The sequence below is a fragment of the Lissotriton vulgaris genome, chromosome 5 (genome assembly GCF_964263255.1).
Source record: "Lissotriton vulgaris chromosome 5, aLisVul1.2, whole genome shotgun sequence".
In the NCBI taxonomy this organism is placed as follows: Eukaryota; Metazoa; Chordata; class Amphibia; order Caudata; family Salamandridae; genus Lissotriton; species Lissotriton vulgaris.
Genome location: NC_141693.1, coordinates 1,995,221,296 through 1,995,235,404, shown reverse-complemented (window position 1 = coordinate 1,995,235,404; position 14,109 = coordinate 1,995,221,296). Strand labels below are relative to the sequence as shown.

The window sequence follows — 14,109 nt, the reverse complement described above, 5'->3', positions numbered from 1 at the left end:
ACATTCTGCAGGGCCCCCCCAAGGAGCCCAAGACCAATGAATGTCTGTGATCTGGGAGACGCCGGGTCCCTTACCACATTCTGCAGGGGCCCCATGGAGCCCAAGACCAATGAATGTCTGTGATCTGGGAGAAGCCGGGGTCCCTTACCACATTCCGCAGGGGCCCCCATGGAGCCCAAGACCAATGAATGTCTGTGATCTGGGAGACGCTGGGGTCCCTCACCACATTCCGCAGGGGCCCCCATGGAGCCCAAGGCCAATGAATGTCTGTGATCTGGGAGACGCCGGGGTCCCTCGCCACATTCCGCAGTGGCCCCCATGGAGCCCAAGGCCAATGAATGTCTGTGATCTGGGAGACGCCGGGGTCCCTCGCCACATTCCGCAGTGGCCCCCATGGAGCCCAAGGCCAATGAATGTCTGTGATCTGGGAGACGCCGGGGTCCCTCGCCACATTCTGCAGGGCCCCCCCATGGAGCCCAAGACCAATGAATGTCTGTGATCTGGGAGACGCCGGGGTCCCTCGCCACATTCTGCAGGGGCCCCATCGTTCTGCGTTACGCCACTGGCCCCTATACCTAAGTTTCATTACTGCACGCAGGGATGAGTGGACGCAATGTGCAGCCCACGCCTTTTAACCGTATGGATCATTGTTGGGTCATCATTCAATCCTATAATGTGAATATTCATACAGGAGCCATGCATGGTGACGGGTCTGCTGCTTCTCTGTGACGTGCATAGGTTAAAGGGCGCCTTAGAGCACCTCTGCTTAGGGCCTGTCTGCAATCCTCGCCTTCAGTCTCACCTGAGAGCAGTGTTACTGTGACTGATGAAACGCCCCCCCACAGAATGTTTATTGTGGGTGGGTTTAATGTGATGCTATGTTGTGTCTGCTCCCGGGGCCCTCCACGCCAAAGCTGCTGGGCGTGGTCTCAGGGGTCAGTGATTTCATGAGATGTGGCGAGCAGACAACAAAGTGAACTGCTTTGAGTGTGGACGGCAGAGGAGCCGTCTTTAGGGAGGAGGCGGCTGGGACAGGGGGAGTTCGGGCGCCGCCTCTCCGAGGCTGTCCTTGTGTTTGGGGGAGCAGGATCTGAGAACGCAGAGCGCGCTATGCTTAGTGAACTGTTGCACTGACATTGCCTCATCATTGGGGGTGGCTTGAGGGAGGGACATCACACAGGCCCCTGTGGGCTACAGACGGCTGTTCATGGGGCCCAGTCCTTCGGGGGACCCCAACCCTTCAGGGGACCTCCACTTAGCCTAAGACCAATGGATATGGATGAGATATGGGAGACTCAGGGGCCCCTCATCGTACTCTGCAGGGGGCCCCATCATTTTACATAACCCCACTCCCTGGACCAACACTCTTTTTATAGGGCTGGCCTGCTCCTTCCCCCTGTAAGCAGACAGGCAGCCTTCTAGGCGCCTCAGGGCCGGGATACAGTATCCCTGTCAGGGTGTGCAGGGGACGTGTCCAACTGTAGCGACTGCTCGGCCGGTGGAGTTGGTCCAGGCGAAACAGCACTGGGTATGGGGCAAGTTTTTCAGAAGTTCGGATCATAGTAGGAAGAGTTGGGGGGTGGGGGGAGGAGGGTTTTAACACTCTGCAAAGATGATGTCGCTTCTGTAAAAGGTAAAGGCCCCCCATTTCCCACATGAATGTTGGAGCAGGCCGGAAATCGAGCACGAGGGCACTCGGTCCAAAATGGGCCCAAGTAGCCTTGCACAAAGCCAGACAATATTGTGAACATTCCCATACGTGCTGGACCCTGTGAACTCTAGCCTGCACTTCCAGACATGCACTCCGACCCCACACGTCAACCCGATAATATACGGGTGTCTGCATGCACCCTTCACATCTCTCAGACATGAGGCAGGTATAGGGGTGACTGAACGGATCTTTAACCCAAGCACCCCCCACCCCTGTCATTCTTCTAAGCCCAGGTAGAGAGGACGGTGGCCCCTCTCTCTCTGGGTGCGCAGCTGTGGGTCCCTGTGATCAGTGAACGGACGACCCTCACAGGGCTCGCATGATGCCTCCGAGGAAGCCCCTCCCCTCAATGGTGATCTCACCCGTTCCAGGAGACTTCGAGCTGCTGATGGGGCACCTGAAGGAGAGGTCACAGGAAGCTGCAAGTTCAAAGTGATAGAAACCCTGGAGGAATTCCAGAGCAGGGCGGTGTCGAAACCCGGAGTTCACCCAACCAGGGCATGTCACCGAAGAGGACGAGAAAATGTCCCCTTCTAAGGCACTGCCCTGCCGTACAAGGGCAGAAAAGAACCCAAGGGCAGAAGAGAGCCAGAGGGCTGAAGAGGATGCTGGGCAGAAGAGGAGCCAAGGGCAGAAGAGGAGCAAGGGCAGAAGAAGCCCCAAGAGCAGAAGAGGACCCAAGGGCAGAAGAAGGCCCAAGGGCAGAAGAGGAAGCAAGGGCAAAGAAGCCCCGAGGGCAGAAGAGGCCCCAGGGGCAGAAGAGCACCCAAGGTCAGAAGAAGGCTCAAGGGCACAAAAGGACTCAAGGGCAGAAGAGAGCCCGGGGTTGAAGCGGACCCAAGGGCAGAAGAGGAACCAAGGTCAGAAGAAGGCCCAAGGGCAGAAGAGGAACCAAGGTCAGAAGAAGGCCCAATGGCAGAAGAGGCCCCAAGGGCAGAAGAGGAAGCAAGGGCAGAAGAAGGCCCAAGGGCAGAAGAGGCCCCAGGGGCAGAAGAAGCCCCAAGGACAGAAGAGGACCCAAGGGCAGAAGAGGCCCCAAGGGCAGAAGAGGAGCCAAGGGCAGAAGAGGACGCTGGACAGAAAAGGACCCAAGGGCAGAATAGGACCCAAGAGCACAAGAGGATGCTAGACAGAAGAGGACCCAAGGGTAGAAGAGGACGCTGGACAGAAAAGAACTCATGGGCAGAAGAGGCCCCCAAGGGCAGAAGAAGACCCAATGGCAGAAGAGGACTCAAGGGCAGAAGAGGACCCAAGGGCAGAAGAGGACCCAAGGGCAGAATAGGAACTAAGGGTAGAAGAGGCCCCAAGGGCAGAAGAGGACACTGGACAGAAAACGACACAAGGGCAGAATAGGACCAAAGGGCAGAAGAGGAGCCAAGGGCAGAAGAGGACACTGGACAGAAAAGGACACAAGGGCAACATAGGACCCAAGGGCAGAAGAGGAGCCAAGGGCAGACGAGGAGTCAAGGGCAGAAGAGGACCCAAGGGCAGAAGAGGAGACAAGGGCAGAAGAGGAGCCAAGGCAGAAGAGGAGCCAAGGGCAGAAGAGGACCCAAAGGGCAGAAGAGGAGACAAGGACAGAAGAGGAGCCAAGGGCAGAAGAGGAGCCAAGGGCAGAAGAGGACCCAAGGGCAGACGAGGAGTCAAGGGCAGAAGAGGACCCACAGGCAGAAGAGGAGCCAAGGGCAGAAGAGGAGCCAAGGGCAGAAGAGGACCCAAGGGCAGAAGAGGAGCCAAGGACAGAAGAGGAGCCAAGGGCAGAAGAGGACCCAAGGGCAGAAGAGGAGACAAGGACAGAAGAGGAGCCAGGGGCAGAAGAGGACCCAAGGGCAGAAGAGGAGACAAGGACAGAAGAGGAGCCAGGGTAGAAGAGGACCCAAGGGCAGAAGAGGAGACAAGGACAGAAGAGGAGCCAGGGTAGAAGAGGACCCAAGGGCAGAAGATGATCCAAGGGAAGAAGAAGGCCCAAAGGCAGAAGAGGTCCCAAGGGAGAAGAGGCCCCAAGGGCAGAAGAAGACCCAAGGGCAGAAGAAGACCCAAGGGCAGAAGAGGACGCTGGACAGAAAATGACCCAAGGCAGAAGAGGACTGAAGGGCAGAAGAGAAGTCAAGGGCAGAAGAGGACCCAAGGGCAGTAGAGGACCGACGGGCAGAAGAGGAGCCAAGGGCAGAAGAGGAGCCAGGGGCAGAAGAGGACCCAAGGGCAGAAGAGGACCCAAAGCCAGAAGAGGAACAAAGGACAGAAGATGAGCCAAGGGCAGAAGAGGAGCCAAGGGCAGAAGAGGAACCAGGGCAGAAGAGGACCAAAGGGCAGAAGAGGACCAAAGGGTAGAAGAGGACCGAAGGGCAGAAGAGGACTGAAGGGCAGAAGAGGATCAAAGGGCAGAAGAGGAACCAGGGCAGAAGAGGATCAAAGGGCAGAAGAGGACCAAAGGCAGAAGAGGAACCAAGGGCAGAAGAGGACCGAAGGGCAGAAGAGAAACCAGGGCAGAAGAAGACGCTAGACAGAAGAGAACCCAAGGGCAGAAGAGGAGACAAGGGCAGAAGATGAGCCAGGACAGGAGAGGACCGAAGGGCAGAAGAGGAACCAGGGCAGAAGAAGACGCTAGACAGAAGAGAACCCAAGGGCAGAAGAGGAGCCATGGGCAGAAGAGTACCAAAGGGCAGAAGTGAACCCAAGGGCAGAAGAGGACCCAAGGGCAGAAGAGAACTCTAAGGGCAGAAGAGGACCCAAGGGCAAAAAAAGGACCCAAGGGCAGAAAAGGACCCAATGGCAGAAGAGGGCGCAAGGACAGAAGAAAACTTTAAGGGCAGAAGAGGACCCAAGGGCAGAAAAGGACCCAAGGGCAGAAGAGAACGCTAGACAGAAGAGGAACCCAAGGGCAGAAAAAGAGCCAAGGGCAGAAGAGGAGCCAAGGGCAGGAGAGGAGCCAAGGGCAGAAGAGGAGCCAGGGCAGAAGAGGACCCAAGGGCAGAAGAGGAGCCAAGGGCAGAAGAGCGCAAAAATGCAGAAGAGGACCCAAGGGCAGAGAGGACCGAAAGGCAGAAGGGGATCCAAGGTCTGAAGAGAACCCAAGGGCAGAAGGTGACCCAAGGGCAGAAGAGGACCCAAGGGCAGAAGAAGGCCCAAGGGGCAGAAGAAGGCCCAAGGACAGAAGAGGACTCAAGTGCAGAAGAGGCTCCCAAGGGCAGCAGAGGCCCCAAGGGCAGAAGAAGACCCAAGGACAGAAGAGAGCTCTGAGGGCAGAAGAGGCCCCAAGGGCAAAAAAAGACCCACGGGCAGAAAAGGACCCAATGGCAGAAGAGGACCCAAGGGCAGAGAAAGGCCCAAGGGCAGAAGAGGACCGAAATGCAGAAGAGGAGCCAAGGGCAGAAAAGGAGCCAAGGGCAGAAGAGGACCCAAGGACAGAAGAGGAGCCAGGGCAGAAGAGGACCAAAGGGCAGAAGAGGAGCCAAGGACAGAAGAGGAGCCAAAGGCAGAAGAGGACCCAAGGGCAGAAGAGGAACCAAGGGCAGAAGAGGACCCAAAGACAGAAGAGGAGCCAAGGGCAGAAGAGGACCCAAGGACAGAAGAGGAGCCAAAGGCAGAAGAGGACCCAAGGGCAGAAGAGGAGCCAAGGGCAGAAGAGGACCCAGGGGCAGAAGAATGCCCAAGGGCAGAAGAGGACCCAAGGGCAGAAGAGGACCCAAGGTTAGAAGAAAACCAAAGGGCAGAAAAGGAGCCAAGAGCAAAAGAGGACCCAGGGGCAGAAGAGGAGCCAAGGACAGAAGAGGAGCCAGGGCAGAAGAGGACCCAAAAGCAGAAGAGGAGCCAAGGGCAGAAGAGCACCACACAGGAAGTGACGTTCCTGCGGCGCACAGGGTGTGTAAAATGAGTTCTATTGTTTGTAGGCACTTTGGTTGCTTGTGATCAACTCTTGCTGTCCACACTGTGTTGGCAGATAGGACATATGGGTGTTTAGGATCTTGTTTGGCTTCCCTGTGACAGATTCTTGCCTCAGTACTGGGTCTTCAGGTAAGATGGACATGAGTTAACGTGTTAAGGCCCTTGCTTGGCCTCACTGTGATTGACTCTTGCCTTCTGCACTGTGTCTACATTTGGAAGGGAGGGGTATTGAGACCTTCGCTTGACTTCTTCACTGTGTTTGCAGGTAGAACAGATGTGAACTGAGGCTATCACTTGACCTCTCTTTGATTGACTCTGGACTTCTGCACTGTGCCTGCAGATTGGGGCTGTGGTCCTCACTTGTCCCCCCTCCCACTGTTTCACTCTTGCCTTCTTCATGGTGTCTGCAGTTAGGACAGGTGACAACCGAGGTCCTCACTTGGCTTCCCTGTGATTGACTGTTTTTGTGTGCACTATGTCTGCTAGTAGGACAGATAGGAGTTGAGGCCCTCACTTGGCCTCCCTTTGAGTGAGTCTTGATTTCCTTTCTTTGTAGGCAGGACAGATGAGTTGAGCTCCTTTCTTGGCCTCCCTTTTTCAATTTTCGTCTTATGCACTTTGCAAAAAGGATAGATTGGAGTTGAGGCCCTTGCTTGGCCTCCCTTTGATCCACTCTTGCTTTGTGGGCTTGGTTTGTTGATCAAATGGATGAGAGTTGTTGCTTGGCCTACCTTTGATAGACTCTTGCATTCCACACTTGATTTGTATGTGGGGTGGATGAGAATTGACGCCCTCCGTTTGATCAAATCATGCTTTCTGTGCTAGGTTTGTAGGTCAGATGGATGAGAGTTGAGGCCCTTGTTTGGCCTTCCTTTGACTGCCTCGTGCCTTCTGCACTTAATTTGTATGTGGGATGGATGAGAGTAGAGGCCCTTGCTTGGCCTTCCTTTGACCAACTTGTACCTTCTGCACTTAATTTGTATGTGGGATGGATGAGAGTAGAGGCCCTTGCTTGGCCTTCCTTTGACCAACTTGTACCTTCTGCACTTAATTTGTATGTGGGTTGGATGAGAGTTGAGGCCCTTGCTTGGCCTTCCTTTTACTAACTTGTGCCTTCTGCGCTTAATTTGTATGTAGGATGGATGAGAGTTGAAGCCCTGGCTTGGCCTCCCTTTTATCAACTCTTGCCTTCCGTGCTTGGTTTGCATGTTGGACAGATGAGAATTGAGGCCGTGGCTTGGCCTCCCTTCGATCAACTCTTGATTTCAGCTCTTGGTGTGTAGATCAGATGGATGAGAGTTGAGGTATTGGTTAGCCTCCCTTTAATTAACTATTGCCTTCCGTGCCTGGTTTATTGGTTGGATGGATGAGAGTTGAAGCTCTGGCTTGGTCTCCTTTTGATCGACTATTCTTCCTGCACTTGGTTTGTAGGTTAGATGGATGAGAGCTGAAGTCCCCGCTTGGCCTTCCTTTGATTTACTCTTGCTTTCTGGCCTTGATGTGTAGGATGGATGGATGGATGAGAATTGAGGCCCTTGCTTGGCCTACCTTTATCGACTCATGTCTTCTGCACTTGATTTGTATGTGGAACGGATGAGAGTTTAAGCCCTGGCTTACCCTCTCTTTGATCGACTCTTGCTCTCCACGCTTGGTGTGTAGGTCAAACAGATGAGAGTTGCAGCTCTGGCTTCACCCCTCTTTGATAGACTTTTTTTCCCGGGCTTGGTTTGTAGGTCGGATGGATAAGAGTTGAGGTCCTCATTTGGTCTTGCTTTCTGCGCTTGGTTTGTAGGTTAGATGGATGCGAGTTGAGGCTCTTGCTTTACCTTCCTTTAACCGACTCATGCCTCCTGTGCTTAATTTGTATGTGGGATGGATGAGTTGAAGCCCTAGCTTGGCATCCCCTTGATCGCCTCTTGCTGTCTGCGCTTGGATTGTAGGTCGGATGGATGAGAATTGAGGCCCACACTTGGCCTCCCTTTGATCAACTCTTGTCTTCTGCACTGAATTTGTATGTGGGATGGTTGAGTTGAAGCCCTAGCTTGGCCTCCCTTTGACCGCCTCTTGCTTCCTGTGCTTGGTTTGTAGGTCGGATGAATGACAGTTGAAGCCCTTGCTTAGCCTCCCTTTGATCGGCTCTTGCCTCCCATTCTTGGTTTGTATGTGGGATGGATGAGAGTTGAGGCCCTCGCTTAGCCTCCCTAATCGGCTCTTGCTTCCCGCGCTTGGTTTGTATGTGGGATGGATGAGAGTTGAGGCACTCGCTTGGCCTCACTTTGATTGGCTCTTGCTTCCCGCGCTTGGTTTGTAGGTTGGATGTATGAGAGTCGAAGCCCTCGCTTGGCCTCCCTTTGATTGGCTCTTGCTTCCCGCGCTTGGTTTGTAGGTTGGATGGATGAGAGTTGAGGTCCTCGCTTGGCCTCCCTTTGATTGGCTCTTGCTTCCCGCGCTTGGTTTGTAGGTTGGATGTATGAGAGTCGAAGCCCTCGCTTGGCCTCCCTTTGATTGGCTCTTGCTTCCCGCGCTTGGTTTGTAGGTTGGATGGATGAGAGTTGAGGTCCTCGCTTGGCCTCCCTTTGATTGGCTCTTGCTTCCCGCGCTTGGTTTGTAGGTTGGATGGATGAGAGTTGAGGTTCTCGCTTGGCCTCCCTTTGATTGGCTCTTGCTTCCCGCGCTTGTTTTGTAGGTTGGATGGATGAGAGTCGAAGCCCTCGCTTGGCCTCCCTTTGATAGGCTCTTGCTTCCCGCGCTTGGTTTGTAGGTTGGATGGATGAGAGTTGAGGTCCTCGCTTGGCCTCCCTTTGATTGGCTCTTGCCTCCCATCCTTGGTTTGCAGGTTGGATGGATGAGAGTCGAAGCCCTCCCCTGGCCTCCCTGTAATAGGCTCTTTCCATCCTCGCTGGGCCTGCAGCCAGGATGGATTGGCGTCATGGCCCTGCCTGGCCTCCTCTTCTGAGGTTGCAGCGATCTGCCTCGTGCCTGTGATCCACTGTGGTCTGCTCCCTCCTAAGACCTGCCTCTCATTCTTTACAGGCCTTCGACGCCGATCTACGACGTCATCGAGCACAAGTTCCAGGACGTCTGGGTGCAGGAGCAGCGGCTGTTCGACAAGGCGCGCCGCGCCGCGCACAAGGAGAAGGTAGGAGCAGCGACAACAAAACGATCATAAGAAGATATATGTTACAACAATAATAGTAATAAGAATAATACGGATAACAGTCATGTGTTTTACCATAGTGCCTAAACCCTCTGGGGGACCTCCGCGCTATAAATATAAATGAATATCCGTTGTTGCTCTGATTATTGACCTTTAAACGATAAAGGCGGTGTCCGCTCTGACGGGGTTTAAACCTCTGACCTGGAGGCACTCTGCTGCAGCACAAACACCCCTCTGCCTGTCTGCTGCAGCACAAACACCCCTCTGCCTGTCTGCTGCAGCACAAACACCCCTCTGCCTGTCTGCTGCAGCACAAACACCCCTCTGCATGTCTGCTGCAGCACAAACATCCCTCTGCCTGTCTGCTTTACCACAAACACCCCTCTGCCTGTCTGCTGCAGCGCAAACACCCCTCTGCCTGTCTGCTGCAGCGCAAACACCCCTCTGCCTGTCTGCTGCAGCGCAAACACCCCTCTGCCTGTCTGCTGCAGCACAAACACCCCTCTGCCTGTCTGCTGCAGCACAAACACCCCTCTGCCTGTCTGCTGCAGCACAAACACCCCTCTGCCTGTCTGCTGCAGCACAAACACCCCTCTGCCTGTCTGCTGCAGCACAAACACCCCTCTGCCTGTCTGCTGCAGCACAAACACCCCTCTGCCTGTCTGCTGCAGCGCAAACACCCCTCTGCCTGTCTGCTGCAGCGCAAACACCCCTCTGCCTGTCTGCTGCAGCGCAAACACCCCTCTGCCTGTCTGCTGCAGCGCAAACACCCCTCTGCCTGTCTGCTGCAGCACAAACACCCCTCTGCCTGTCTGCTGCAGCACAAACACCCCTCTGCCTGTCTGCTGCAGCACAAACACCCCTCTGCCTGTCTGCTGCAGCACAAACACCCCTCTGCCTGTCTGCTGCAGCACAAACACCCCTCTGCCTGTCTGCTGCAGCACAAACACCCCTCTGCCTGTCTGCTGCAGCGCAAACACCCCTCTGCCTGTCTGCTGCAGCACAAACACCCCTCTGCCTGTCTGCTGCACCGCAAACACCACTCTGCCTGTCTGCTGCAGCGCAAACACCCCTCTGCCTGTCTGCTGCAGCGCAAACACCCCTCTGCCTGTCTGCTGCAGCGCAAACACCCCTCTGCCTGTCTGCTGCAGCACAAACATCCCTCTGCCTGTCTGCTGCAGCACAAACACCCCTCTGCCTGTCTGCTGCAGCACAAACACCCCTCTGCCTGTCTGCTGCAGCACAAACACCCCTCTGCCTGTCTGCTGCAGCGCAAACACCCCTCTGCCTGTCTGCTGCAGCGCAAACACCCCTCTGCCTGTCTGCTGCAGCACAAACACCCCTCTGCCTGTCTGCTGCAGCGCAAACACCCCTCTGCCTGTCTGCTGCAGCGCAAACACACCTCTGCCTGTCTGCTGCAGCACAAACACCCCTCTGCCTGTCTGCTGCAGCACAAACACCCCTCTGCCTGTCTGCTGCAGCACAAACACCCCTCTGCCTGTCTGCTGCAGCACAAACACCCCTCTGCCTGTCTGCTGCAGCACAAACACCCCTCTGCCTGTCTGCTGCAGCACAAACACCCCTCTGCCTGTCTGCTGCAGCACAAACACCCCTCTGCCTGTCTGCTGCAGCACAAACACCCCTCTGCCTGTCTGCTGCAGCACAAACACCCCTCTGCCTGTCTGCTGCAGCGCAAACACCCCTCTGCCTGTCTGCTGCAGCGCAAACACCCCTCTGCCTGTCTGCTGCAGCGCAAACACCCCTCTGCCTGTCTGCTGCAGCGCAAACACCCCTCTGCCTGTCTGCTGCAGCACAAACACCCCTCTGCCTGTCTGCTGCAGCACAAACACCTCTCTGCCTGTCTGCTGCAGCGCAAACACCCCTCTGCCTGTCTGCTGCAGTGCAAACACCCCTCTGCATGTCTGCTGCAGCACAAACACCCCTCTGCCTGTCTGCTGCAGCACAAACACCCCTCTGCCTGTCTGCTGCAGCACAAACACCCCTCTGCCTATCTGCTGCAGCGCAAACACCCCTCTGCCTGTCTGCTGCAGCACAAACACCCCTCTGCCCGTCTCCTGCAGGGCAAGCATCCCTCTGCATGTCTGCTGCAGCACAAACACCCCTCTGCCTGTCTGATGCAGCGCAAACACCCCTCTGCCTGTCTGCTGCAGCGCAAACACACCTCTGCCTGTCTGCTGCAGCACAAACACCCCTCTGTCTGTCTGCTGCAGGGCAAACACCCCTCTGCCTGTCTGCTGCAGCGCAAACACCCCTCTGCCTGTCTGCTGCAGCACAAACAACCCATTGCCTGTCTGCTGCAGCACAAACACCCCTCTGCCTGTCTGCTGCAGCACAAACACCCCTCTGCCTGTCTGCTGCAGCGCAAACACCCCTCTGCCTGTCTGCTGCAGCACAAACACCCCTCTGCCTGTCTGCTGCAGCGCAAACACACCTCTGCCTGTCTGCTGCAGCACAAACACCCCTCTGTCTGTCTGCTGCAGGGCAAACACCCCTCTGCCTGTCTGCTGCAGCGCAAACACCCCTCTGCCTGTCTGCTGCAGCACAAACAACCCATTGCCTGTCTGCTGCAGCACAAACACCCCTCTGCCTGTCTGCTGCAGCACAAACACCCCTCTGCCTGTCTGCTGCAGCGCAAACACCCCTCTGCCTGTCTGCTGCAGCACAAACACCCCTCTGCCTGTCTCCTGCAGGGCAAGCATCCCTCTGCATGTCTGCTGCAGCACAAACACCCCTCTGCCTGTCTGCTGCAGCACAAACACCCCTCTGCCTGTCTGCTGCAGCACAAACACCCCTCTGCCTGTCTGCTGCAGCACAAACACCCCTCTGCCTGTCTCCTGCAGCGCAAGCATCCCTCTGCATGTCTGCTGCAGCACAAACACCCCTCTGCATGTCTGCTGCAGCACAAACACCCCTCTGCATGTCTGCTGCAGCGCAAACACCCCTCTGCATGTGTGCTGCAGCGCAAACACCCCTCTGCCTGTCTCCTGCAGCGCAAGCATCCCTCTGCCTGTCTGCTGCAGCACAAACACCCCTCTGCCTGTCTGCTGTAGCACAAACACCCCTCTGCCTGTCTGCTGTAGCACAAACACTCCTCTGCATGTCTGCTGCAGCACAAACACCCCTCTGCATGTCTGCTGCAGCGCAAACACCCCTCTGCCTGTCTGCTGCAGCGCAAACATCCCTCTGCCTGTCTGCTGCAGCACAAACACCCCTCTGCCTGTCTGCTGCAGCACAAACATCCCTCTACCTGTCTGCTGCAGCACAAACATCCCTCTGCCTGTCTGCTGCAGCGCAAACATCCCTCTGCCTGTCTGCTGCAGCGCAAACACCCCTCTGCCTGTCTGCTGCAGCGCAAACATCCTTCTGCCTGTCTGCTGCAGCGCAAACACCCCTCTGCATGTCTGCCAAGCCATGCCTTCCCTGGACCGGCAACAAGCTTCCGAGGACCAGTTTCTGGCATTCCAGCCGTCTTCAGCCCGGCTTGCTTGAATCCAGTGGCAAAGTGAGCAAGGGACTCACGTCTGAGCATACCCTGCCACACTTATGGCGGCCAAAAGCGGTACAAAAGGGGGTGGTAATGGACGGGGCATCTGAACCAATCAGACACTCACACCCAGTCAAAAGATACAAACGAGGTCTGTCAGGGACTGTCAACATCAGGGATTTCTGTGAATGAGGGACTGTGAGTGACTGTCAGCACCATGGATGCTTGCGAATGAGGGACTCTGAGTGACTGTCAGTGTAGGAACTGGGGTCACCAGTTCCCTCTGGGTAGCCTAGCATGAGCAGGTAGGCACCCGAAAGCTCAGGTGTTAAGTGACTACACAGCACACGCATCCACTGAGACAATAAGTGCACGCAAGGACTTAGACCACACCAGTTACGTTTGATTCAAATTACTAAGCTTTTATATATAAGATTAAATCAGGGCAATCAAAAATTCACAGTAGCAATAACGTATTAGTTTCCCTTAAAAGCACATGCGTTTCATCACTTGACAATAAATACTAAAATGAATAAATATTAAATATTAGATAACCGTAGGTCTGTCAACAGCCTTGCTCCTAGTCAGCACCTGCATGGAATTCTTTATAAATACATTCAGATAACATTGCATCAAGCATCAATAACCATTTCTTCAGGTGAGAATCAACTTGTCATCCGGTAAGACTAAACATTACTCTCAGCATAGGTAAAATACTTCATTAAAGCAGCAATAAACAGTACCTCTAGTAACATGAGCATTTCATTAAGGCTGTAATAAACAGTGCCAATAGTAACCAGGCAGGAATAACCATTCCCTCAATCAGGGCCAAGCAGTAGCCAGTGATCAACTACTCCCCAGCCGGGGTTTAACCTCATTAGAATTCGGGCCCCCAAAGGTCTTATAGAACTCTGGCCCAGTGTAGCGCACTCTGATGGGCTTAATAGGGGCCAACAGGGATCTGTCACCAGTTTTCCCCAAGGGGAGGGGCCGTCTCAGGGCCTCCTACGTTCTCCCGGGAGGCCCCGCGTTCACTCCTGCGGCCGCCCTCCTCCCCCTCGGGTAACCTGAGGATCTTCAGGCTTCCTTAGCCCCTTGCAGAGGTTTCTGGTGCGGAGGGGGGCTCTGACTCTTCTCGGAGCCCTCTGCAGCGTCCGACAAGGGTGGAAATACCAGGGGCCTCCAATGCAGCAGCGGAGGCCCCGCGTTGTTGGCGGCTGTCCCCGGGCCTCCCTCAGCTCCGGATCGAGGGCTGGCGTTGGCAAGTGGGGGCTCTATCCCCGGCCCTGGGCCCAATCAATCTGTGACAATGGGGGGTAAGGCACGCCGGGGCCGCCAATGGCAGCGCGGCACTCGGGTGGGCCCGCCTCCTTCCACTAGCAGGCCTCAATGACGGGGGCGCAGCCGGAGACCCGGCGGGCGTCCCCCGTCACGTGATGGGGAATCTTTGGCTTCAGGGCCTAACGCGGTCCGCTAAGTCACTGCGGTGGCCCCCTCCTGACATCGAGGGGCTGCAGCGACAATGCTGGCAGTAGCGGGGAGGCCCTCCTAGGATCCGGGCTGACAGTGGGGGTTCCAGCCCCAGGCGCGCTCTTGGTCAGCGCCGCTGAGAGGGGCTCGGTGATTTGCGGTGAGTGAGGAAGGGGGGCAGTGCTTCGAGAATGGCCAGCTCAGGCAGTAACGCTAGTAATACAGCGCCTCAGGGGCATCAGCAGTTCTGAGGAGCACAGCGCTTCCAAGCCCAGCGCTGAAGAGATGTATAACGCCTCAGAGATAATGCGGTTAGCGCTTCTAACGGGGCAGAGGTAACCCCTCAGGCAGACAAGCAGGTCGGCAGATACGGCGCTGCTC

At 55.8% G+C, this 14,109-nt stretch overlaps 1 protein-coding gene across 1 annotated transcript in view; it reads left to right on the top strand.

Annotated features, from left to right (window-relative positions):
• CFAP77 (cilia and flagella associated protein 77) overlaps positions 1-14,109 on the top strand; it is a 932,628-nt gene that overhangs the window by 758,553 nt on the left and 159,966 nt on the right. Inside the window, exon 4 of the mRNA XM_086924762.1 lies at positions 8,630-8,735. Within this exon, the coding sequence (XP_086780888.1) occupies positions 8,630-8,735 (106 nt within the window). The remainder of the gene's footprint in view (positions 1-8,629; positions 8,736-14,109) is intronic.